Consider the following 24760-nt stretch of genomic DNA (forward strand, 5'->3'; position numbering starts at 1 on the left):
CCTGAGATACCTCCTTGTTTTCTCTGTTCATGGAATGGCAACGAACCAAACAGAACGGAATACCTATTTTGTGTTTCCAGATTCCTGTAAGGCTGTAACCATGTTAATGCTGTGCCTTGTGGCATCTAACGGTACCTGTTTATATCGCATGTTCCTTCATTAGATATTGCATACTTCTCCGGCACTCCGTTAGTTCGCCTGTGAACCGCTCTTTCTCCCAACTTCCTTCTACTACCCGATTCTCAAGAACCTTTATTCCAGGATCACCATCACGCCCACCCTCCAAGAAGCCATATGGCCGATGTTAGTGGCCTGACTAAGTGGAGGATTCCAAATTGTCCCTCCCAACGAGCGGATCATGATTTCCCCATTCCCTTCGCGTCAATGCAGCAAGATGCTTCCGTCGTCTTGGGAGCCGTGTTTGATGTGATGCGAGTGGCGTTCTGGTGACCCTTAGCCTCGTATTAACGAGCCCACTGGAATGATGTGCTTGGACACTATCGAAACTGAGTATCATTCCCCCCCTCCTGGCGTTGAGGGCTCCAAAGGCCCTTATCTGTGCTATTTTAATAAAATATCGCTATTATTCTTTTCACTCCACGTGTTGTGCATAGAAGAAGGGCCCCTTGGCACGTGTGTGAGTACTCATATGTCTGCAGTGTCTGCTCATGTTCCAAATGACCGCCAGGAGCACACAGAGGGAATGACAAACTATGATGGTCGCGTTTGGTGAAGGTCGACAGAGAAGTTGGGAACTGTCCATCAATGCTGCCTTGAACGATACTTCTGCGCCCTCAAGCTTGGGACTATCGACCGAAGCTGATGTTATCTCTCCATTAACTCCTGTCGTTCGTCGTGAACCGTTTCCCACACCAGGCACGCATGGCACAACGGCTCGCCAGAGGGAAGACAGTCTTCCAAACACAGTCTGTGATATCTCTCCTCTAGACCCCAGCGAATCGTGGGATGATGGCCTCTGGAGCGACGCTACAACTGCTGGTGCGGTGCTTTCTCTGCTTCATAAGGAACCACCGGACTCTCTATCCAGAACTTCTCCCATCGGCGAGCAAACTGGACGCATCTCACGCATAACATGCTCTGTGTGCCTCGAGGTCCTCGAACCCCACCGTTATCCAGAAACACCGATAGCTGCTGGGTGTGACCATACATCGATATCTGGTACACATATGTGCACTATCTGTTTGAGCCGCAGTCTCGACGCACAGTTCTCCATATCACGATCAGCGCTATTGGCCTGCCCCCTCTGCCATGCACAACTATCTGACGAAGAGGTTGAACGGTGGGCTAGCACGCCAACATTTCTTGCTTATGATATGGCTCGGACATGGCGAATACTGGAGCAGGATGTGGAATTTGTCATGTGTATCAACCCAGACTGTAGCTCTGGACAGCTGCATGCTGGTGGGTTGGAGAATCCCGTCGTCGCCTGTCGGGCATGTGGTACGCGGACATGCTTCAACCATCGGACTGCGCCCTGGCACGACGGCTTGACCTGTGCAGAGTACGAGACAACCGACTATCAGAGTGCAATAAACGACAACCCGATAACAGGGCCACTGGACATACAAAGAGTGGACGATGCAAGACAAGAGCGGCCTCTATCTGACGAGTTTCTAAGTCAAAGAACCATTCAGGAAACTACTCGTGCGTGTCCTGAATGTCACGCCGCGACAGAAAGGGCAGGGGGTTGCAAACACATGCGATGTATGTATTCTCTCTCTGAAACATGACCGCCATTTTCTGCAAATGGAGTAATAATTGTTCAATAGGCGGAATGTGTTTGGGGGAATGGTGCTGGGACTGTGGCAACTATTGGCAACAAGGGCATCTCGGCGTTGACTGTCTTACATCGCATATTAGCGAATGAGCAATGATAGCGACTCAGTTTTTTGGCAGATGCCGGTTTGAGCGAAGCACTTCATTTTTCAGTATGGATGAGAAAAGCCCTGAGTGTTTTGATTGAAATTATGAATAATCTTCTTGGTTATGAAGGTTAAAATGACTATACAAGTGGACATGGCGCGGAGGTATTTGCGCGTATATCAGTTGTATGTCCAATATGCGCCGAATCGAGAATATCTAGACATCTAGTAGGTCCAGTATGGAGTACTGCCCTGTGAATAGGGCTTCTCTTTCCTGGTCAGGTGAAGTCAGGTGATAGCATGGGCTGTCTCGACCAGTCTCCCGTTCAGGCAAAAGCTCTCGGCGACGAGTATTCTAAATAATGTACTACCCGGAACTCGGAACGGATTTCGCGGTGAAAGCGCAATGAAAGCAACTCCTCGAATCAAAACCTCGAAGATGCTGCATCACTGAGCACTGACAAATCATTGCACCTGTTTCCAGGCAGGGGACTGCCTCTCGCACAGAGCGACTGAGCGAACGAGTAGGAAAGTCGGGCTTGCCGCCGACCCCATGGAGCAACCGCCAATCACGCCGCCACGACGGCTTCTGAGAGTGACGAGCGCCCAGGCTGGCGCATTAGTGGGGATCGAGCTGCAGACTGGCACGCCCGCGACAATCGATGGTTGGCTGCGGCCCGAGCAGGAACCCGTGCAACCAATCTATTCCTCGCCGCTGGAGATCTCCCTCTGCCAAATGCAAGCATAACCCTGGCCAGAGGGTCAACGAAGCGTTGCGCCGAACTGTGTGCTCCCCGCATGAGCAATGTGACAACCAATCAGTCCTTATCGATTCGACCCTGCCACAGAGTTCATCATGGCTGGCGCCCAGGGTGCTGAGGGTAAGCTCAGAGTTCGGCTGGCTTTCCCCTCCTCTGACCATGCGGCCTTTTCAACTCTCGGCCTCCCACAGGAGTTATAGCTATTTGATTTATTCCTCCTGAGCCGATCATATCCAATTTCTCTTGTACATACATACATGGCCAGACCGCGATTTGAGACAAAGAATCTTACACGGTACGGTGTACATACTTGTCAAGAGCACCAAGCAGTTAAAGTGATATGGTCGCCAACGGACGCTCAACTCAATGATTTGAGTGAGAGCTGGGAAACAGACGACGAGCAACACGGATACTTGTTTTTTACTCTCATATTTAGTTCCGAAGCTGGTCTTCCGGAACGCATCCTTCAGCTTGTATCTCGTCGAGACACCAAACAACCGAATTCGTGATTCGAGATAACACGCCGAATCATGTCCTCTTGGGATCGAGTTGCTTCCCTAGTGAAGCGCATTAAATTCCCTACCGACGCGCCTTATGATGATGCGATACTCGCTGAACGCCAACGAGATTCATGGACCGAAGCTGGAAAGTATGGGAGAGGCTGGATATATTTCTCGCTGGTGCTGCTAGCTATGACAACCGCAATTCGATTTTACCATACATGGAGCGACCGAATTAGAATCGCTGTACACAAGGAGAAACCGCAGGCAGGTTTTCAGTCGCCTCAGGATGAATATGAGCTTCCAAGCGCTGCCACCGATAGCTCGACTACACTTTTTTTCCCGCCTCCAGATACTGTCCATAATAAGAAGCGGCAGGCGTCGCCTACTTCAACCATTTCCCCGCTCAATAAAGTCATCGCACTCGCGCGCTGGGTTTTTTATCGATCGCTTCCAGAGATTCGAGTAGGGAGATACCGAATTATTTTCCCATCGCTGGGTGCTTCGGTGATCATCCTTGCGGCATTAATCTTTATTACACTATATACCTTCATTCCGCAGCCGTTCTACTACTCGACTATCAGGGTTGGATCTCCGCCCCTGGCTATCCGCGCGGGAATGCTAGCAGTCGCAATGGTTCCGTGGATTGTGGCCATGAGCACAAGGGTGAATTTTATCAGTATGCTGACTGGCGTCGGCCATGAGAGATTGAATGTCCTTCATCGCTGGGCTGGCTATATTTGCCTATTCCTGAGCCTGATCCACACGATTCCTTTTTACATCACTCCCGTCTGGGAAGATGGGCTTGCTTTGTCAGTATATCAAATGTACCTCCAACCACGGAACATATACGTATATGGAACTGGTGTGGCGGCACTCGTGCCCCTTGCATTTCTGTGTGTTCACTCACTGCCAATTGTGAGGGACTGGATGTATGAGCTGTTTTTGAAAGTTCACCTCCCTGTGTCCATCATCTTCGTCGCCATGCTTTTCTGGCACACGAAAAACTTTCTATCCTCGTGGGCTTACTTGTGGTCTACACTTGTAATCTTCCTTCTTTCATACGTTTTGAGATTGTTTTACCTCAACTGGACCAATCCTCTGCGATTATCCTTCATGATTGGAGAAGATTCCGCGGTCACTATTTTACCACAGAACGCCATTAAAGTTACGGTTCCCACCCAGGTGAGGTGGAGTCCTGGACAGTACGTGTACCTACGTATGCCTGGAGTTGCGTTCTTCCAGAATCATCCTTTCACCATCGCCTCTCTTTGCAGCGGCGATTTGCCGTCCGCATATGGCGAGGAATATCGCGACCTGGCTCTTGTATTTAGACCTTTTCGTGGTTTCACGCGGAGTGTGTTGCGCAAAAGTGCCGAACATGGTCCGTTCAAGACATGGACTGCCTTCCTTGAAGGGCCTTATGGAGGTATGCGGCGACAGATGGCAGCTTTCGACGACGTGATCTTCTTCGCCGGCGGCAGTGGCATCACAGCAATTGCAAGCCACCTGCTCGATCTGATTAAGAAGATGCGTGAGGGTAAGGCTGTCACGAGATCAGTTCGAGTTATCTGGGCCTTGAGAGATCCAGAGTCCATTGACTGGTTCAAAGAAGAGCTGCGTATCTGCAGGGACCATGCACCTTTCAATACAGTGCATTGTTACTTCTTCCTGACAGGGGCCAAGGATGACCATGGAAACCCATTTCAGGTACAAGACCAACAACTCTACCGCGACATGGTGCAGGAGAAAATCTACGATACGCTACAGGATATCGAGAAGCGCAGTTCAGCATACATCCGCGAGGAAGCTGCCGGAGACGAGGAGCGAGAGAAAGAATTGCGCCGAGAAAATGAAGACACTCTCACTGCCCTCCCACGCGCCTATACCGCAAACTTGCCGCGGTCTCCAAGCTACCAACCCCCTATGCAGAACACCGGTTTTTCGCCATACCAATCTCCGCACCAAACTCCTTACCAAACACCATATCAGTCTCCCTATCAGTCCCAGCAACCCCAGTTCCAACAGTACATACACCAGCCCCAGCAGTTCGCCTCCGTATCCCCTGAAACCCCTACGAACATCCCCTTCGACTTCGGCTTCGGTCAGAATCCAACCCAGTTCCAGCAGCAGATGCCAACAAAAGAGCAACCGCAACTCACAATTCAAACCATCCCACCCGCCCCCGCTCGACCCAACCCACGTTTCGCATCTCTACCTCTGCAAAAACGCAACGGATGGAAAATCGAGTACATGCGCCCAGACGTTCCTAAGATGCTCAACGATTTCTCCAAGACATTTGGCCGTCGGACTTGTGTCTATGTCTGCGGTCCTCCGAGTTTGCGAATGGATGTTTCGGATGCGGTTGCCAGATTGCAGTCTTTGGTCCTCACGGATTCTTCCAAGGACGAGATATTCCTGCACGCCGAGAACTATAATATCTGAACAACCTGACCTATCTCTACTTGACGCTATATATGCTCATTATTGTCTCTTATCCACTTTACATTTTTTGGGAGCTTGATACCATGGTGTTTGGAGTTTGATTACCGGGATCGTTTTTCGATTTTGAAGGTTTACTGGTCATAATATTGCTAGTAATGTAGATCCGAAAGTAATGACCAGTTACATATTTAACATATTATATTTCTCGTTTCGCCTTGGAGTCTGGCATTGTAAACTGTAGAAAATGCAAGAGTGCTCTAAATACTAAATAAAGGGAGGTTTGATAAACGATAAGGGTATCCTGAACGACAAAATGCAAAGAAAGTGGAGCGAGGAGGGGCGAAGTAATTAATGCAAGTTAGGGGAGAGACGAGGCATTTAGTAAGTGTATCAAATGAGTTAATGCCTCTGCGGTTCTTCATCGGCCTTTCGCTTCCTCCTTGCGGATTCATTTATATCTAAGAATGTAGACTCCGTAAACGACTGCACCCCAAGTTCTTCGGGCTCGAGTTCGTCCTCCGCCTCGACCTTTTCCCAGTCATCATCTGCGTCCGGTGAGACTTTTCTGCTAGTCTCCGTGTGTACCGCTGGGGGTTGTGCAAGAATTTCGGTGGCTTGATTGTCATTTGTGGCGTAGCCCCGCTGGAGCTCTAATTTGACAATCCGCGCGCCCGAAGGCTTCAGACGGCGATAGTAGTTCTCGACTACCTCTTCCTCTACCTGAAATCCACGTGAGATGTACCACTTGAGGCCGTCCTCGTTTGCCTCGTGCACATGGGCTGTGACAGAGCGGATGTTGTAATGTTTCACAAGGTCTGACAATTTGTACCCCGATTTCGAGGTTGGATTGGGGCTAGGCGGAGACGAGAATAGCAGCGAATTGAGCAGAGATGCTGCCACTCCGTAGCCACGATACGGAGAGAGTAGGTGTAGTGTTTGGATATACAGGTTTGTGGGTTCCCGCTCGTTGCCTGATTGCGAAGGAGCTTCAGAGGTGCCCGGGGTGAGTCGCTCCAGTCGACACCGGATGCCACCAATAACTTTGTCAGTCCCTGATGTAGGCGATTGCGTTGGCGCCGACGGCGGCGCGGCGGCTACCGGGTGATCATGGTATATGGCCACGCGCGAGACAGATGCGATCACGGGATCTGTGACAGTAGCGGTGTAGAAAGAATTTGGGTAGCGGATGGGCAAGAGGAGACCGGTAATACGAGATAGCGACTGAATATGAGCCGTGTTCACTGGCTCTACTGTGACATGATCGTGCGGAGTAGAATAGCCATGCTGAATGGGATGAGGGTACGCCCGGGGCTGGAATGAAGGGTCTTTCGAGGTTGGCGGTTTCAGTTTTGTGGCTATATTGACAGTCGAGGGCACTGATGGCGCTGGAGGCGGAGAAGCCACCATTGGCGGGGGGTACTTTGGAGGCTTGCTATGAATGCTCCGCGATGTTTGCGGAGATGAGGAGTGCTGGGGGAGCGGGGGAGAAGCGGAGGGCCGCTTAGCCTGGTGGGCTTTGGCAAAGAACTGGTATGCCATAAAGGAGGTGACCCGCTCAGGAGTCAGTAAGCCAGTGGTATTTGAGCAGATCTAACACATAAAGCGAGAGAATAGGGTAACGACAGTAGTCTTGCAAGGCCGCGACTAGGAATCCGGTGAGACAAGTCAAGCAGCGGAGGAGCGCGGAGGACGCGACAAAGGCGGAGATTGCGATAAGATAAGATCGGGCGGCAGAATGAATAAGGTGGAAACCTGAGGCCAACACAGCCAGTGGCTCTTCACCACTTCTTCGGCTCACGACTGCCCTTCAGCAGCACCGTCCTCAAGCGCCTTCCAATCCGGATATCGTTTTTCTTGGGCTTCTGCTCTAATTGTGGACTCTCTATTATATATATATACAATAAAACCATATCTTGTGGTTGATTGGTGTGGACAGGTAAGCCTCGGTGGTGCTGTTGCCATGCGAACATTAACACACTCACTCCCTTGGGCTGCCGCTCCAGTGTTACTGACCACAATAGTCTCCACCATTCATAATCCTATAGATGAATGGACTATAATCAGTGTTATTTCTTTCTGCTATTCGTCGAGCCCGCGCCTCTCCATTGATTACCGACGCTCCTTTGTCCCTTTTCCGGCATCCGCTCCAACTGCGATCATATAACACCTAGCTGTGTCCTCGTCATCGCAATTCTTCCGATCTCTGGAGGCATCGGTTTTATGCTTCCTTATTTCCCACTTCGATCCATCTACTTGCGCACCGTACATGGAGCTACGACTTTGAGTTCGAGATTTCTCTGCAGCTGGACTCCCGCTTGTTATCCAGTTCTTCAGTGCTAGGGTTTTAGAGAGACTTTCGGAAGATCAATACAGAGGTTAGTTCGATTATGCGTTGCTCTACGGTTATAGTGTGCATCGGAGACTCGCGCCTTGGGGTTGGTACTTCATAGGCAAGCGCCACCGGCTTTGGCGTATCAATTTCTAGTCAATTACCGACCGAGTTTCCTTAAACAGCATCTTTCCGTTGGATGCCGCAAGAGTGTGCTCAAATTCTAACATCTTATGGATCCAGAAAAGCTTCAGCCATGAGCGAACAAAACGGCACCGACGGGCAAAGGGCATACCAAGCCGGAACGATTGCGAAATTAGTAAGCTCAAGATTTCTTATAACACTCCGTTAAACACTGTGCTGATTGTCTAGACTTGCGACGTTTTGAATGACACTTTCTATAATATCATTCATGACATTGTTGCGAAAGCCCATCGTGAAGAAAAGGTTGCCCGGATGCGCTCTGCGGTAGTTGTTGCAAGGCAGAAAGGCGAAGAAGAAGCAGCTAGACGCCGTGAAGAAGCTGGAACCAAACCTGCTGCCCCAGCGAAACCAGGTGATCAGGACTCGGAAGAGTTCAAGGACATTCGCATTGAGACCGATGCAGCAGTTTTTGATGAAGGCAAGGTCTACCTTAAGGGAAACCCACTTCATACAACGAAAGAGATTGTTTGTCCTGATTGTCGATTACCTCGTCTTTTATACCCAGTGACTGGCGTTGGAGCCCGACCTCCGCCAGATCCCTACAGGGAGTATTGTCAGAAGCAACCGATGATTAACAAACCTGGTCATGACGTCCATGGAAGCCCATTTGCGACTGACAAGCTGAATCCGAAGAAAAAGAAACAGACGAACACGTCAACACCAGCGTCGAGTCCTCCCACAACACCCGATGGCTCTTTCAAGCAAGCAGCTCCGGAGAAAGTGTCATTTCCGACAGTCAAATGCCCAAATTGCCCGCGCTACTTCGTTGTTACACGAGTTGCACAGCATTTGGATAGATGCCTGGGTCTTTCTGGTAGACAGGTCAACAGGAACAAAACACCACAGGACAATGGCACTAGCACCCCGGCTTCCGTTTCGACAAAACGGTCCTTGGATGATGATACTCCCACAACGCTGCCAAAGAAGAAGAAGCTGGGTGCGCCGAAGAAGTTATCTGGGAAGAAGCCACCACCTCCTTCGAAGTTAAAGAACGGTATCACGCCTGATATGGCATCTTCTGGGGACCGCGAAATCAAGACTGAAACAAACGGAGATGCATAATTGCTATTTTCTGACACTCTTTTCCCTTTTCGGACATGCGGGTGTGTCTGTATCGGGGCGAACATATTATTTCCTAACTTAATGATCTCGACGTACATATTTTCCGGCATCGCAGGCGTCAACGGTACTACACATCATGTCTAAAAGTCTGGACATCATGACGTGACATTTACATTTCCTTGTTTCTTCAGGCTTCATGGGTACTTTGTTTTTTGATTTTGGGAATAGACGATTATGTGGTTGAACGAATGTACAATAGCCTGAATGATGGATTTCAGGTTCAGAAGCTGCAGTGCTTTTATATTCATGGAAGGTTGCTTTTCGACCATGCCGTTGACTTCGGCCTCTGTGTGTCTGTAGCCTCAAATAAACAAAGCCTGAGGACTCTTCAAGATTATAAAGGGTACGAATCCTTCTTAGAGAGTCAGGTTCATATCTTCCGTACCATTCTTCTTTAGACCGTCCAAGTTGGGTGGTACAATAAGTTTGCCTGAGAACCAAGGCAAACATTCGTATATCCGCATCACTATGATTCATGTCCAGTTACTGCTCTCTCCGCTTTTTCTTATTCCCCCACGTTAAATAATCTCTACTTTTTTCCTTCCCTAATGTTATGACCCAAAAACTCCCTAAAATCCTCTTCAGCTCCACGCGCCATGAATATCTCCCCCTTTGTCCCACGGCTTGCCAAAATCCTGCCCCTCGACTCCGACTCCCTAAGCCAGATTCTCACCTACGCCGCCGACCTTTCCAAGGAAGAAGCCGCCGACCACCTCAAAAATCTCCTAGGCGACTCTCCCGCTGCATTCGAATTCATATCAGCGTTTAACTCGCACAGGGACGAGCGTCAACAACAATCTACCACAGCGTCGCATCCCTCGCCGTCTCAGACACCAAGCCCCGGAGCAGGCTCTACAAGGAAAAATAAGAAGAGCAAACCACCGCTGCATAGCGCGGGACCTCCACGGAGGCCTGAGAATTTCGGGAATGTTGCTGGGGGTTACAAGAAAGCAGATTTGGATGAGGATTATATGTCTTCGAGGAGCCGGACGCTGGATGTTGGACCGAGCTCGAGTTTGAAGATACCTTCGCACCAGGGATCTGCAACATCGTCAAGAAATCAATCGCCCACTGGTGGAGGAGGTGGGGGATCGAAAGCCCCGCCCTCTGCTGCCGGGCCAGTATTATCAGATCTTCTTCCAAATGTGAAGTCCAAGGCGGCAAAGCCTTCGAGGGCTGGAGGAGGCGGAGGTTCTGGGACGGCGACGCCGAAAGGATCCCTGACTACGAACAACATTTCAGATCTAACGGCCGCGATTGCTGCGCTGGAAGTATCTACGAACCCGAAGCTAGGTGGTGAGAAGAGGAAATGTACATGCTACGGGACCCTACATCCGGTATTCGATGCGGCGCCGAACTGCTTGAGCTGTGGGAAGATAATCTGCTCGCTGGAGGGGCTGCAGCCATGTTCGTTCTGCGGGACACCGTTGTTGTCTAACGATGAGATTCAAAGTATGATTCGTGAGTTGCGGGCGGAACGGGGGCAAGAGAAAATGCGCGCGCATAACGATAGCCTTCACCATGAGGGCGGCCCTGGAGTGACTACTTCCAGCCCATCGCAGTCGTCTAGTAAGTTGGATGCTGCGAGAGCGCACAGGGACAAGCTTTTGCAGTTTCAAGCGCAGAATGCAAAGAGAACGCGCGTGGTCGATGAGGCCGCCGACTTTGATACACCTAACGTTTCCTCTACGATGTGGATGACACCGTCACAGCGAGCGCTGGCGCTCAAGAAGCAGCAACGAATTATGCGCGAGATGGAGGAGAAAGCACGACCGGAGTGGGAGAAGAAGAAGGCGATTATGAGTTTGGATATCAAGGGCGGTCGTGTTAGAAAGGTGTATCAGACCGCACCAACTGAAACTACTTCCGCCGCAGCGGAGGACGAGGAGACAGAGGATCTCTCCTACGATGTTGGCCGCCAACGAAGCGGCGGTGAGGCATTTAGTCGCAATCCTCTGCTTGCGGCTGGTGGCCTGATGCGACCTGTTTGGAAAGCGCCTGAAGAGAAGAAGGGAGAGCCTAAAGAGCGACAGCAGACGTGGCGAAGAGTTCAAGATGACAGAGATGATAACGAGCAGTGGATTTTAGACGGAGGTTTGCACGGTTATACAGAATCAACATCGGAGACGTAGTAAAAATAGACTGGGCACCAGACCTAGACCACAAAAAATAAAATACTCCCACACTGTTGAGGCAATTAAAAGGAATGGGTCAGTTTGAACTCGGGCTGTTATAGAAGACATGCAATCTGGGCCATGGACAAGCGAGTCATGGTTGACAACGGCTGCAGACCCCTGAAAGTTTACCCAACCATGTCGCCGTTGACATGTGGAATATGACGGTATACACCGTCGAAGCAAAGCAGCTCTGTAGGCCTGAAATCAATATTTAAGGCAATGAATAAAAATTTCTCCTGCCAAGTGCCAATGCCTTACTTCAGGTGAACTGTCACTGAGGACACGTGAACACGGAATCCGTCCACCAGGCACTCTTCGTCCCTGCAATTGAAAGATGTTGACAACTACTCCATTCACAAACCCATGACTTTCAAGTCCCTAAACACTCTCCTCAGTGCTTCTTTTGCGCCGTCTGGACTTATAAGTCTGCTCAATGCATTCCCTCCTGACACCATAGCAACCATCCCCTATCCGCGACCATCATAATGACGCCCTACAACACCCTCCTAACAATCACAGTCCAAAGCACTTTTCTCAATGCAATTTCCAATATACTGGCTCAGATTATAGACCAGTGGAAGAAAGATGTATGTTACCCTCCCAATCAACCCTCCCTCCCCTAGATACGACCCCCGTAGACTAGGTAGACCTTCTTTCCTCCCCCTTACCATAAAAACAAAACATCGCAAGTACAGCAAAGTAATGAGAGCCATTGGTATGTGCTATATAGAAACCATTCAGCCTGAACGTCCCCGCGTTCCTTCAGTTCATCACATATGGTATTATCATTGTCCCCATCAACCACTGGTGGCAGCGTTGGTTGGAGGTGAGTATCCACCGTTTTGGAACTTATCACCCCCGTCAAAGTTGATCTATCCACGTCTTACTAACATGCTCGTCACAGGTAACATTTCCGGGATTTCTATTTCAGGCGACGACAGATGCAGGCTCACCGTCATCATCATCGCCTAACCCGGGCTCACTCCCACTATCCACCGTTCCCAATGAAAAAGGAAGCCAGGAGGTTGTCGAGGTCAAAGACAAGTTCATCCCACGGAGAGTGACAGCAATACCACCAACTGGAAAACGAAGACGCTTTTACAATTTCACCATGAAGCTCCTGCTAGACCAGACGGCCGGTGGGGTTTTGAACATCGTTCTGTTTGTTGGGCTGATTAACCTGCTTAAAGGCGCGAGCTTGGCTAGGACTTGGGAGTTAGTTCTTGAGGTATGCCGTATATTAACTTCGTCGTATCGCACTGCTAACGAAAAAGCAGGACTTCAAACCAATCATGATAGCCCGGCTGAAGTACCGACCTGTTGTATCGACGCTGTTGTACACGAGTATCCCACTGGACCGTCGAGTCGTATTCGGGAGCTTCACCGGAGTGCTCTGGGGGTGTTATTTGAGTCTGTATGCAGCTGTTTAGACGCATTGCAAGACCGTGGGGTTGTTCTGGGGGTGGTGTTGTGTTGCAGCGTACCCTAAATTCCAGCCCTGGCCAAGTCATCATCAAGTTATAGATTAGCTGATTTCATTTGTGTTGTGTTTGGCTGATTTCGGGCTTTGCTAGATTATCCGGGGTCTTTTTGTTATCAATAATTATTAATTGTGCCGGCTCAGTTAGTCACTTGCTTCTTGAGCATACAATCCCGCGTGAGAGATCTTTGAGCGGTTTGAACTTATAGATTGCTAGATGTGATAGAGATATTTACAGACAAGTCACAAAAATTCTAATGATACATTTCCATTTTGCAATACTGGCTGCCTCTCTTGTTGGCGCTGGGGATAGGCAAGGAGCCCAGCTACTGCAGCCCATATACAGCAGGAAAAAAAAAAAGCCTTCGCTGAGGCGGAAGATATGAGAAAGGCCAAGACACAAAAGTATGAACAAGAGAAAGAGAAAGAAGAGAAGTGTTCACAGAGTATCGTGATTATTGTGGGGCCTTCGTTCCCTCTTTGCTTGCGACGAGCGCAATCAGAGCCGCGCCAACTCCACTGCCGTCCTTGGAGATACCGATACGTACCTTCTTCTCGCCGGCTGCACCGACCTCGGGGACTTCACGTAGAGCCTCCCTCATGTATCCCTCGAAGTTGGGATAGTACTCGACCAGGCTGCCATCAACACCGACATCTACCAGATCGTCGGTCTGCAGCTTGCCGGTGGAGATGAGGACGGCAGCTAGAGGGACGGCGCTCAGACGAGCCGCACGCTTTCCGATGGCGTGAACCACGGTTTGCACAGCTTTGCAGTCATTGTCGCTTGGGCGTTCAATCTTCAAGTGCTCCTTCAGTGCAGACTTGATCTGCTCATGGTTCTTGCTTTTGTCCGCTTCGACTGTACTGAGAAGGCTGGTGTCGATACCCCATTGTCGGTAGAAAGAGGAGGACTCTGGAACAACGACATCTGATGATGAACTAGGCTTGAAGAGACCCATAGAGTCATTGCGATGCAGGTCAAGCAAGACCAAACGCAGAATCTCACCCAGGAACATACCGGACACTCGCTTTTCAAACATTTGAATACCGGGGTTGTTGCTATCGGCGTCCAGTTGCTGATCGTACTTGGTGTTTGGCAAAACGCTCAGGTGGTTGTCGAAGCTGCCCCATTCCGCATTGATGATCATCTCACCAGTTGATTTGTCATAGTTCGAGTGCTCAATCTTGTCCATCTTTGTAATCCTGTCAAGTTTTTCGACATACGCACCGTTGGTGCCTGTTCCAAAGATGGCACCGAGAAAAGTTCCAGTTTCACCGGGAGACGTATATGAACGAGCCATCAGCGTACCAACGGTATCGTTTACAAGCGCAGCCACGCGCACAGGAAGATTCAGTTCGTCAATGGCATCTTGAAGGAGCGCGCAAACGTCCTGGCCTACCGCGTCGGGGATATCGAAGCCCTTCGTCCAACGAATCAGGGTACCTTTGTTAATTCCCAGCTGGCGAACAGGAAAACTGAATGTGAATCCTAGGTCAAACAAGTCCACCTCCTTAGCCTCCACCTTTCGTCGCTGATGGGCCTCGAAGTGCTCGTTGTGATGGATGCGCAGAAACGACTCGATCTGGCGCGCGAGGAAGAGGAAGAGCTCCTTTGATGATCCTGACGTCATCAATTCGCGAGGGATCATAATTTTGGACTGCGTGAGCGAGAAGGTATTGTTGCCGTGCAAATCGATCGAGCACACCCGGAAGTTGGTGCCTCCTAGGTCAACGGCCAAGTACAAGCCCTGTTTCAAATAATGTCAGAGCCGACCTGATCGTGCTCGTGAATTGATTCTCGTACCTTCTCGGTGCCATTAGGCACGGACGTCACGAACGTTGGGATTTGGCTCAAAGTTGTGCCTTCCTCGGACAGTCCTTCGTCAACCTCTCTAATGTACTCCTTCACGCCTCGTTGCACTCCATTCGGCGAGTAGTCGAACTGGTTCGCGATGCGCTCAGCTTCTTGCAGGAGAGCAGACATAATTGCGGGGAGGAACTAGACGATAGCGGAGTCAGTAAAGAGAACAGACCAAGTCAAAACAGTGGCAGAAGAATCCTACCTGGGAGTAGACGAGGTTTTAAAGCAAGGACGACGATTTGTCGAGGGATTGAAGTAAGGAGGGGCAATGCGGAGGAGGTTCTGGGGAATGGGGGAAAATTATGGCGGAGATGAGGATAGCAGTAATGGATGCGGGAGAAACGAAGAATATTAATTTATAAAACGATAAAAGTGAAGCAAGAGGATATTAATTCCTGGATACGGAGGGGTCGATGAGGTCAGTTGTCAAAGTAGAGTGGGTAACAAACTGTCTCTGTTTGCGGGAGCGTCGGCCGGCGGGGTTCCAGTCTGTTCTGCTGCGAGCGTCCTCGCCCGGCGCGGGCTATCATCGGCATCTCTGGGCATTGAGATATTTTGCTCGGGTTCTTTCGTAGCTCCTTTGCATCGAGCCTGTCTCCCGAGTGTTCTGCAGAAACAGCGAGATTATTGGCGGAGGCCAAAGTTAGTCCACGGCTTTTCCATTTCTGATTCTATGACGCTCCGAAACACAGTGGGGATGGCTCGGGTTTTTGCTTCACCGGTGAGAAACAATGGTTAGAATTGGGGCAGGGGACGGAGACACGCGAAAAGAAGACATGGGTGTTTCTAGTGCAACTTGCAGGTTCAAGTCGCCGGGAATAGAATCACCCCATTGCTCAACCTGTTGTACTAGTACTGGGAGCGAATCTTGATTGACATGGGTGACACTCTGACATGCAGCCCGCTGTCTTCCACCTGATGAGGCCATCGTGGCACATTCTGAAGTCTCTTTGGTGGTCACGCTCTTTTGTCAATTGTGCCTCGATTTGCGGAGAAACCGCCGTAATATTAATACCTTGAAGTGGTTTAGTTGTTCTTGGTTTCTTGGAACGCCACGCTATCCGTCACTTTTCTAGAGACCCGCATCGCAATCGGTACGCTGTATTCCTTTCAGGTTATATGATTTAGAGCTTCAGTGGTTGCTTCCATTCAGTCTGATGCCTATCATAAGCCCTAGGTCTACCTGAATATTAAACACTATCCAGACAACCTGGATATACAAAAGCGCGAATATAAAAATGGGGATCAACGTGTTTTGTCGTATCATCGCAGACTTTATGTTGGACGGCCAGATTTCGGCGACGACCCAGGTCGTTGGCATGGGCTATACAACGATCTTAAACGTATCATCTGGGGCAGTACTCGTCCACGACGGTTTTCTCTCCCCAGTTGAGATACAGAGCCCTCCTTTATCTTTTCACTGCTGGTGTCATGTTCAATATAATCAGGCGCATTTTAAAGCGGAATTACCCGAAACCTTCCATCGCATGCCGAATGCCTATTCAGCTAGGTGGCAGGCATCGTGCCGTAGAGGTAGTTATCTGCAGATGATAGAAACCTTATAATCTGACCAACATCAAGGGACTTATGTAATCTATGTACCTTGGCACGTGACCACCGCCGGCGGAAGTCGGCTGCAGTATCAACCTCCATTCCGGACGACGACCTTGAATAGCTCCCCAATTCACTCTCTACACCTCATTGCGGCGCGCTGTCAGCGGACACATAAGGAGAATTCTTGTACTTGGACAGGAGACCCCAAGTTTCCCTATAAATACAGCACATAATGGGCGCTGGCGGCTCCAAGCCCGAGGCCTCGGCCGGGTCAAAACACATTTTCGAGAGGTACGGACCACTACCCTGAAAGCACAATGGTCTCTATCGAAGGTCCATTGGATTGATTTAGATATATTGGACGTGTTTCTCGTTCCCAATGGCGCTTTCCCCGAGACAACCTTGAACCACTCCGAGCGATTTAAAACCTAGGAGCTAACCAGATAAAACGACTACAGCAACTCCCCAATCCAGTTCTCCTCCAACCTCGTTGATGGCCTCCAATCCAACACCGAAGTATGTCACCCATCAAGGCCCACAAACATGTCTTTACCCAAATGTGGTGGGGAAATGCAAGGTTCTAACGAAATCAACAGACCGACTCCGCCCGCGCAAAAACCCTCGAACTCGAAATCCAGGCACGTGTCGCCAAAGAACTTGAGCGCCTCCGCGCTCGCGAACAACAAACCCTCGCCGAAGTCGAGAAGCGTCTTGCGGAAGCCAGGGATTCTGCTGGCGCCGCTACCTCCGCCGCACCCGTAACATCAAGCATCAGCAGCTACCCAGCCGGCTCACTAGATCTCGATGCACCCCGGATCCCGTTTGCGGGCCGTGAGTACACGCCTGCTGCGCCCGCAGCCATTGAGACTGCAGTCCCCATCAACCACGACCTGAACCGGGAGTCGGTGAACTCGGATATTGAGGAACTGAGGCTTAAGCTTGAAGGACGGAAGAAGCTGGCAGAGTTGGATGGAAGCGTTGCGAAGGCCCAGGCGGATGTGGCTAGCTGTTTGAGACTGAATGACCGACGGCCGCTGGATTGCTGGCAGGAGGTGCAAAACTTCAAGAGAGAGGTTGCGAAGCTTGAGGAGGGCTTTGTGGATCGGATTGTGGGTTGAATTTTTTTTTTTATGTGATGTGATGTGGTGTGCCTGAGCGATATCGCTGCGAGAACAGAGCGTCTTTGCCGAAAATAGAATTGCTGGATTTATCGGTACTGTTCATTTATATTACTTGTATACCTACTTTTTACTTGAGGTCATATGATTTGTTTACGCTAGAACCACGGCAGTGGCCCAAAGACGGGGAGAGATTCTTCCTTGATAAGCAGCATACGGTTTATTCGCGCATCTAATCTATGGGTATCATGCCATCATACATCGCTTTCGAACTTGACTTATTCGGAATTCCGAAGGTCGAACTGAGTTCAAACGAGTTCCCAGAAAGCCAATCGACCCACGGTCTCACCTGCATTTCGAACAATGCACATATTCCTTTCTTTGCTCTTTCGTTTAGAATCCTTCGCTGTATCCCTTACTTTCGATACCAGTATCGAACCTATCCCTGTGCCCTTCCCTTCAGAAAGGTTAAAGTTTCCTGTCGTGATGAAGCCGATAAGGTCCTCTTCCAAAGGCAGGGGTAGATGTTCTTGGTGGCTGGAGGACTCAGTTTTTGACAAGAGTGATGCGGCGAGACGTTGTCGGGATACGTTGATATTGTCGGTATTCATATTTCGTTGGGCTTTTGGGACGGCCTGGCCTGGTGCCTCTGACCGCGCGCTCTTCGACACCAACGAGGTCCATTTCTGCCGAAGTTCCGGGTTATTCGAGGGAAGTCGGTAAATGCGTGCTCGTGGAGTTGGGTGTCCACGAGAATGGAGAGTGAGCTTCACTGTTGCGAGAGCGCCCTCGCAGACCTCAGGTGAGGATTTGCCGTTGATGGCAAGATTTGCCTGGGAATATGGCAGTTGATGGATGTTTAATCGTGGTTCGGCTTCACCCTTTCGTGCCTCAGCTGATGCGTCATCAGTTTCTAGGACTTTTTCTTTTTCGGTACTTGTATCCTTTTTCACGGAGGGAACATTGCCAGATTTAACTAGTTTCTCCCAATCGCACGCCCAGCCATGACCGATTTCGCCCTTCTGGCCGTTCCCCAGATCCAGCGAGTCGAATTCAACTCGCCGTCCTTTTGGCCGTCGTTCCCATTCTTTCTTGGATGCTTCACGTTCTCGTAGGCCCCATTTCCAGCCAGCAAGGGTGCCCGGGAAATCACCAGGAAACCAGGGCTCTCCTGCCTCGAAGGCGAGCTGTTGTTGCTCTTTCAGCCCGCCAAACCTCGGATTACCTCCACTCGAGAGTGGATAGTACATCAAGGAATACCACAGCGGGGCCACACATTTCCATGGGAGAAGTACGGTCCAGGTTCCGAGTGAATTGCTGCTCTTTTGTTGAGAGCTAGGTCTGGTTGCCAATACAAGAACTGGGATTTGTGGATCAGAAGCTTGAGGGGGTGGGTAAACTCCCAGTCCTGCCTCAGTGCGCCGTCGGTTGATGGCCTTTTGGCTGGCCAGGTTGCGACTGGCCACTAATCGGTTGCGACGGTCAAATATTGTCGGCCATGTTGGGTTCTTATCAGGAGGCCAGGTTGATAGCAATACGGCCAATTCTTGCATTCTCTGTTCAGTAAATGAAGGTTTAAGTTTTTGAGGGGGGAAGTGTAGGCGAGGATCTGATATGGAGAATGAAAGGAGCGCATTTTGTGGCAGCGAGGAGGGATTTGTAACCCCCAGAAGAGCACGCCATGTGGCCTCTACACTGTCCGTCGAAGCATCCTCCCCCCCGTGTTCCAATGGGCGTAATGTTGCAATCAGCGCCTCAGTTGACCCTGGACCGGTAATGTCGATGCTGCCAATCTCGAATCGGAGGTCCTCAACCATGACTGGTGGGCTTTGTTTCTTTGATATCCCAAGCAGCTCGTTCCAGAGGCGCAAGAATGCAGAAGGATGGACCCGGACGAACATCTTCGTTTTCTCTTTTTGATCCGACGTTGTTTTGGCGTTAGAATCACTACCAACATCGATCATTTCCACATCTTCTGTTGTTCTTCGGGCACATCGGATCAAAGTAACAGGTGCAATCGGCCTCTGCTGACCCTCGGATTCGAAAACCCACGTGCGGAGGCTCCTCACACCAGCTCTCCATTTCTTTCCCTTCACGCCCCAAGCGTCTTCCCCCACAACGCCCACGCCTCTCAGAACACTTTCCAGAGCTGCCTCCGCGCCCTCGAGCTGAATCGTAGAAATATAACTCATGTCCCAAGCTACTGCGCCCCTAGCACCACTCGCCCGATGCGTAGGCCTATAGCTCTTCTCCGTCGGCGATAACGGCACCGCAAACCTCCACAATGGGTCTCTCGACGTAGCCATATGAGCGCGTTTCGCATGAAACATGTGCGTAGGCATCCAAATCTTCGTACGTTGCCGCTTCTTGTATTTCGACTCCGGCGGCGGCGGTCGTGAAAGCTTGTTTTTCTTGATCTTAGGAACTCGCGGCGCGATAGTAAACGGGTGACTGCCCGCCTCTTCCAAAGCTTTTTCGCCATCCTTGTTCTGCTTCGCCTTTAGAGCGGCTCGTTTGGCTTTGCTTTTGGCATTGAGGTTCTGTAGGCGTCTAGCAGTCTCGAGGCGAATTCGCATTGTCTCTGAAGGTTTCCGTCGCCGTGCGGTGACAGTCGGTGTGTTGTCCTCTATCATCTATTCGTCATTCAGATATTAGCGAGACGGTCTGGGAAGATAAAATATAGATATAACAAGTCCACGTCAATGGCGAACGCTGAATGATAAAATCGGGAGATATACCTCTCTCTTCGCCCGAGCTCTGAGTCTCCCCGGCACTCTCTTCACATTGTGGCTAGCGGTCCGCCGTCTTAGCGATCGAGGCACTTGCTGAAAAGCACGACTGGTGAGGGCGGCTTTCGATCGTTGGATGCCGGATTCAAGGGAGCGAATTTCGAACTCGCGAGCTTTAACATAAGCAGCCACATCGAGCTCTCCCGTCACAGAGAGTGCTGCTTCAGAAGACTGCACCGCAAGTGAGCGAGCATCGATGGTCTTCGCGCGTTTGCGGGCGGCGGCGGAGTTTTGGCCCGGGAAATCAGTTTTACGCTTTGTTGGCTGGTTGAGGGCCATAATGGCCGAGGGACGAAGAAATGACACTACTCGATGGTGTAGGAGGGTGTCTGGGGAACAAAACTAAAATTTCTTTAGTGTCGGACTTGGAGCTTCAGAGCTACATCCGTAAGGGTCTGGATTCCGCGTTAAGATGGACCTTTTTAGCGCGTCATCCCTCCCGGCCGAGAGAAAAGCGCAGAAAAGTCGAGAACCAATCGATGGCGAGAAGAACAATCCGACAGCGCTTGAGCGACGTAGATCGTGTGGAAGCTGGGGTAGTTAATATTAAGCTTACTTTGCTCTACGGGTTCTTGCCACCTGGTGTTCAATGTTTCATGCTACAGTAGCACATCTAACAATAACATCGTCCCTCACTCTATATATACCCCACCCTTTATCGGAATATACGTTGAATACATGTCAGGGAAATTTCAAGGATGCTCTTTTGTGTTTTTTCATAGCTTCGTAAGGCATTGCATTCCTCTATATGCGGAAGGTCTAAATCTAATATGAACACCTGCTCTCGCAGGACATTACCCCACCGGTGGAACACATGCGTTCTGCTAGAACACATCTATTGTCTCTTTTCCATGATTTACAGGTTCTTGATAACAGCGTCGGCGCTAGAGAACTCAAGGTGGTTCTTAGCAGGCTCGAGAGCGGCGTAGGAGACTTTGCCGTGGTCGAGGACGATGGCGAAACGCTTAGTGCGGCCCTCGTCGTCGGCCCAGCCGATGCTCTTCGAGAACTTGGCCTCGGGGTCCGAAAGGAAGAGCTAAGGGACTTGGGTTAGTGGCAATCCGAGATGTGCAGACAAGATCAGGGGAGAAAACATACAATGTCGTCGTTCTTGACTCCGTTGGCCTTACCCCAGGCGCTCATGACGAAAGCATCGTTGTAGGCGAGGACAGCAACAACGTCGACACCCTTCTCGCGGATCTCGGGAAGGCGCTCGATATACTCGGGGACGTGGCGAGCAGAGCAGACGGGGGTGAAAGCACCAGGGAGGGCGAAGAGGATGACCTTCTTGTTGGCCCACTCCTTGGAGGCGTAGTAGTTGATGGGGATACCGCAGGAGGTGATCTCGCCCTGTTCCTCAGACCAGGGGATGTACCTGTTAGAGCGCAGACGATTAGCCTCGAGGTCAATTGGGTTGCTGAAAGATAAGAGCAACTCACGAGAAGGTAACGTCAGCGGGGAAGCTGTCACCGGCCTTGAGTCCAGACATTGTGAGTGATGTGGTTGTGTGTTTTGGTAGATAGAAAGTAGATTGAAAAAAGGCAAGAAATCGGTCAGGTAGGATTCACTTTATAGTACGGATAGTGAAGGAAAGCGAAGGAAAAACCGGGAGGGGAGGGGAGGTGGGTATTAAATAGGAACGGTGCCAGAGTTGCCGTTGGAGATCGCGCCTTCCAGAAAGAGGAAGGGAATGGCGCAGTTCCGAGCAACAGAGACGCCATCCATAGTGAGGTGATCCGAAGCAGAAGGATACCGAACGAATCCTGTCGATGATTCGCCGGTCTGTATTATCAAGAAAGAGGGCCGAGACTGAGGCCCCGCCAATTGCTCGAGTTCCGAGTCCCAGGGAGGCCAGCACCTTACTAAGTTCCTCCCTCATCCCCCCACCATGGGTGCTCTCTTCGGCGCCGCACCCACGCAATAGTAATACTATGCTATCTAGACCCCGGCATTGACTAATTCAAACCGAGTGATATCACCGGGGCTCTCTAGCCTGTGACTTCACCCTTTCCAACGTATTTTCGTCCGTTTATTCATTTCAATAATGTGAGAATTGATTGCGACGTCTCATATTTACTCTCGAGTACAGGGTTCACACCGCACTTTCTACTGACCCCTCCCCCAGTACTTTCAAGTTGAGTGGGACTTCAAGCTGCATGTAGCATTAGCTCAATGACGCATAAGGCCTGTCTTGGGCCGTACTATCCAAGGTCCTCGGGCCTGAGGAAGATCTCTGAACTTGCCCCTCCTTGTCGACCTGTGCCTGAGGTGTGCAAGCGGCGGAACTGATTAGGTTGCCTTGTCCAATCCGAAAAAAAAAAAAAAAAGAAAAAAAAAAACCTAAGAATGATAATAATTCCCCACCGCCTGCCAATTTCTAGCCAGAGATAGTGAGGAAATATTTACCGCCGAGAAATACCCCTCCAATTGACCGGCAGAATTCACGTGGAGGCCCACGACCGAGAGTCGCCTCGGGGCCCAGCTCCGAAGACCTTCCGAGAAACAGCCCCCTTAATAATTGGACTCTGAGTAGATTCAGGGATTTGGTACAGAGTGTTATAGATTATTCATGAATTCTCTTTTTTGCCCCGTGAGCTCGGCGATAGGTATCCGCGTTCACCTGGCTAGCTGCTCGCCACCGGAAATCAGTGTAGTCCCCCACTATCCGAGCCGCCATCGGGTCTTAGACTCGGTTATTGAAATCTGATAAGATTCGCCGCCCGGGTGGCTAAACGAAGAATACTCGGTCGGATTTGATTTGCAGAAATCGTAATTCCAAATTATCCCGGGGTCTTTATACGGTCATATGATGGATATCTTTATGTTGAAGTCATCTCTCCTTGTGCGGTACACCATGCAACTGCAAACAGTTGGTATACAAATACGTATACAAAAACATTGAACAACATTTCCAGGAAGACTACAGATTGGTAGTAATTTGGGAAAAAAATACAAAAACAGTTTCCTGTTGGTAGGGGTATATTTAGAAAACAAGGGTTTGAACTGTATTGATAAGATGTACTCCAAAAATATATATTTTATCGAACTTGACCGTTCGACCATAAAAACAAGGCGTCCTTCTACAGTGCTTGATAGGCCAACATATTTCCACCTAATAGGTAGACGACCCTTCCTTAGCTGGTGTTAAAGATTTACTCCAAAGATACATATTTCTGACCCACCATAAACTCCGACTCTTCCTCAGTTGGTGTTAATTTAAGATGCATAAGCCCGTAACACGTGACGAGGCTTAAATATATCACTGACGTGTTGGACTATTGAAACATAGTTAAATAAACAGTTTATCCGTGATTCTTTCAATTCAATCACTCCAATTCCAGTAACGAGTATGGCGGATCTCAAGCCTCCGTTTACCGAAGAAACAGCAAGGAAGAAAGTCAAGGTAGCCCAAAACCTCTGGAATACCCAGTAAGAACTTCTCGGACCTCTTCTACAACTTTAGTGATCTTTATAATCTGCCCTGATCAAGTTTCCCATTTCTACTTCTTTCCTCTCCTTTTCTTTCTTTAAGCAGTGTTTGTTATCACTATATCTGTTAACGGTGGAACTCTGCTCGAGGCGTGAAATGCTGATTCGTCCCCATCCCTTGCATATCGCATTTCCACGCGTTTATGGAGCTGCACTCCTCAACCCCTTATATGCAGTATTATTGCAGTTCGCATTCGAACAACCACACGGTGCAGATTGCTTCATCGTCGAGAATTCAAAATAGTTTACAGGCTCGTGCTTACTTAGGATGACAGAGATCCCGTACGCGTTGCTCAGGCATACACGCCGACGTGCATTTGGCGCAACCGCAGCTCATTCTTCTCCGGAACAGAGACTATCATCGATTTCCTAACATCGAAGTGGAACCGCGAGAAGAATTACAGGCTACGAAAAGAACTTTTCTCGTATACCGATGACCGTATTGCTGTTCAGTTCTGGTACGAGTTTCAGGATGCCAGTGACTCCATGCGGTGGAAGCGGTGTTACGGACTTGAAGACTGGACGTTCGATAGGGAAACAGGGAAAATGCGTAAGCGGATGATGAGCGGAAATGATATCCTACTTGGGCCTGATGGGAATGGTGAAGGGCGGTGGTTTGTGGATGGAGTTGATGTTGAGGATGTAGATATCGGGGAGGAGCACTGGTGATTTATTTGCGCCCCGGATTATGGAGGTAAATACTTTGCAGTTATTATTCTGAATGTCTACCAACTTGCAACGGACTAAGTGATGCCTCAGAGATTAATACTGACAGTATTTTTGGACGGTTGGAATGTTTGACCCGTTGAGTATGTTGATCGAACTTGGATGGGCATCCCTTCTCCCTTGAATGAGCATATTCACCCCTGTTCTCTGAACTCAAGCGAAGCAGCATGGGCTGGAGAAGGTGTTTGGAATATCGCCACAACGGAGACATGAACTCTACATGAGAGCTGATCAGGATTATGGGCATGCTGGATTCGGGTCGGGTGTTGTAAGCGAGGTATGGCCTTTGGACTTGATGATCACATTGATTGAACAACATCGA

General features: G+C 49.9%; 11 protein-coding genes across 11 annotated transcripts; 7 read left to right on the plus strand and 4 right to left on the minus strand.

Annotated features, from left to right (window-relative positions):
• Positions 1 to 713: 713 nt before the first annotated feature.
• On the plus strand, positions 714 to 1888 carry APUU_10417S (BRcat and Rcat domain-containing protein; the record flags this gene model as incomplete). Its single annotated transcript, XM_041700563.1, has 2 exons — positions 714 to 1725; positions 1791 to 1888. The coding sequence occupies 2 exons, from the start codon at positions 714 to 716 to the stop codon at positions 1886 to 1888; spliced, it is 1110 nt and encodes a 369-aa protein (XP_041549783.1).
• A 1286-nt stretch (positions 1889 to 3174) lies between these two features.
• On the plus strand, positions 3175 to 5589 carry APUU_10418S (putative metalloreductase transmembrane component; the record flags this gene model as incomplete). Its single annotated transcript, XM_041700574.1, has 1 exon — positions 3175 to 5589. The coding sequence occupies one exon, from the start codon at positions 3175 to 3177 to the stop codon at positions 5587 to 5589; it is 2415 nt and encodes an 804-aa protein (XP_041549784.1).
• Positions 5590 to 5988: 399 nt separating this feature from the next.
• On the minus strand, positions 5989 to 7128 carry APUU_10419A (uncharacterized protein; the record flags this gene model as incomplete). Its single annotated transcript, XM_041700585.1, has 1 exon — positions 5989 to 7128. One exon carries the CDS (start codon positions 7126 to 7128, stop codon positions 5989 to 5991), a length of 1140 nt encoding a protein of 379 aa, XP_041549785.1.
• A 1046-nt stretch (positions 7129 to 8174) lies between these two features.
• On the plus strand, positions 8175 to 9184 carry APUU_10420S (SGF11 family protein; the record flags this gene model as incomplete). The annotated part of the gene is made up of 2 exons (XM_041700597.1): positions 8175 to 8237; positions 8291 to 9184. 2 exons carry the CDS (start codon positions 8175 to 8177, stop codon positions 9182 to 9184), a joined length of 957 nt encoding a protein of 318 aa, XP_041549786.1.
• Positions 9185 to 9840: 656 nt separating this feature from the next.
• APUU_10421S (C2HC5-type zinc finger protein) lies at positions 9841 to 11376 on the plus strand (the record flags this gene model as incomplete). The annotated part of the gene is made up of 1 exon (XM_041700608.1): positions 9841 to 11376. The coding sequence occupies one exon, from the start codon at positions 9841 to 9843 to the stop codon at positions 11374 to 11376; it is 1536 nt and encodes a 511-aa protein (XP_041549787.1).
• Positions 11377 to 11906: 530 nt separating this feature from the next.
• On the plus strand, positions 11907 to 12851 carry APUU_10422S (uncharacterized protein; the record flags this gene model as incomplete). Its single annotated transcript, XM_041700619.1, has 4 exons — positions 11907 to 12008; positions 12152 to 12247; positions 12326 to 12649; positions 12699 to 12851. 4 exons carry the CDS (start codon positions 11907 to 11909, stop codon positions 12849 to 12851), a joined length of 675 nt encoding a protein of 224 aa, XP_041549788.1.
• Positions 12852 to 13356: 505 nt separating this feature from the next.
• On the minus strand, positions 13357 to 14885 carry glkA (glucokinase glkA; the record flags this gene model as incomplete). Its single annotated transcript, XM_041700630.1, has 2 exons — positions 13357 to 14649; positions 14706 to 14885. 2 exons carry the CDS (start codon positions 14883 to 14885, stop codon positions 13357 to 13359), a joined length of 1473 nt encoding a protein of 490 aa, XP_041549789.1.
• Positions 14886 to 16548: 1663 nt separating this feature from the next.
• Positions 16549 to 17434, plus strand: APUU_10424S (Mic19 family protein; the record flags this gene model as incomplete). The annotated part of the gene is made up of 3 exons (XM_041700641.1): positions 16549 to 16607; positions 16775 to 16832; positions 16913 to 17434. 3 exons carry the CDS (start codon positions 16549 to 16551, stop codon positions 17432 to 17434), a joined length of 639 nt encoding a protein of 212 aa, XP_041549790.1.
• Positions 17435 to 17742: 308 nt separating this feature from the next.
• On the minus strand, positions 17743 to 20502 carry APUU_10425A (ribonuclease P/MRP protein subunit POP1; the record flags this gene model as incomplete). The annotated part of the gene is made up of 2 exons (XM_041700652.1): positions 17743 to 20067; positions 20173 to 20502. The coding sequence occupies 2 exons, from the start codon at positions 20500 to 20502 to the stop codon at positions 17743 to 17745; spliced, it is 2655 nt and encodes an 884-aa protein (XP_041549791.1).
• Positions 20503 to 21079: 577 nt separating this feature from the next.
• On the minus strand, positions 21080 to 21712 carry APUU_10426A (peroxiredoxin family protein; the record flags this gene model as incomplete). The annotated part of the gene is made up of 3 exons (XM_041700663.1): positions 21080 to 21259; positions 21322 to 21598; positions 21663 to 21712. The coding sequence occupies 3 exons, from the start codon at positions 21710 to 21712 to the stop codon at positions 21080 to 21082; spliced, it is 507 nt and encodes a 168-aa protein (XP_041549792.1).
• A 1860-nt stretch (positions 21713 to 23572) lies between these two features.
• Positions 23573 to 24381, plus strand: APUU_10427S (uncharacterized protein; the record flags this gene model as incomplete). The annotated part of the gene is made up of 2 exons (XM_041700674.1): positions 23573 to 23652; positions 23988 to 24381. The coding sequence occupies 2 exons, from the start codon at positions 23573 to 23575 to the stop codon at positions 24379 to 24381; spliced, it is 474 nt and encodes a 157-aa protein (XP_041549793.1).
• Between the last annotated feature and the right edge of the window lie 379 nt (positions 24382 to 24760).

Source organism: Aspergillus puulaauensis, chromosome 1, assembly GCF_016861865.1.
Source record: "Aspergillus puulaauensis MK2 DNA, chromosome 1, nearly complete sequence".
Classification (NCBI taxonomy): Eukaryota; Fungi; Ascomycota; class Eurotiomycetes; order Eurotiales; family Aspergillaceae; genus Aspergillus; species Aspergillus puulaauensis.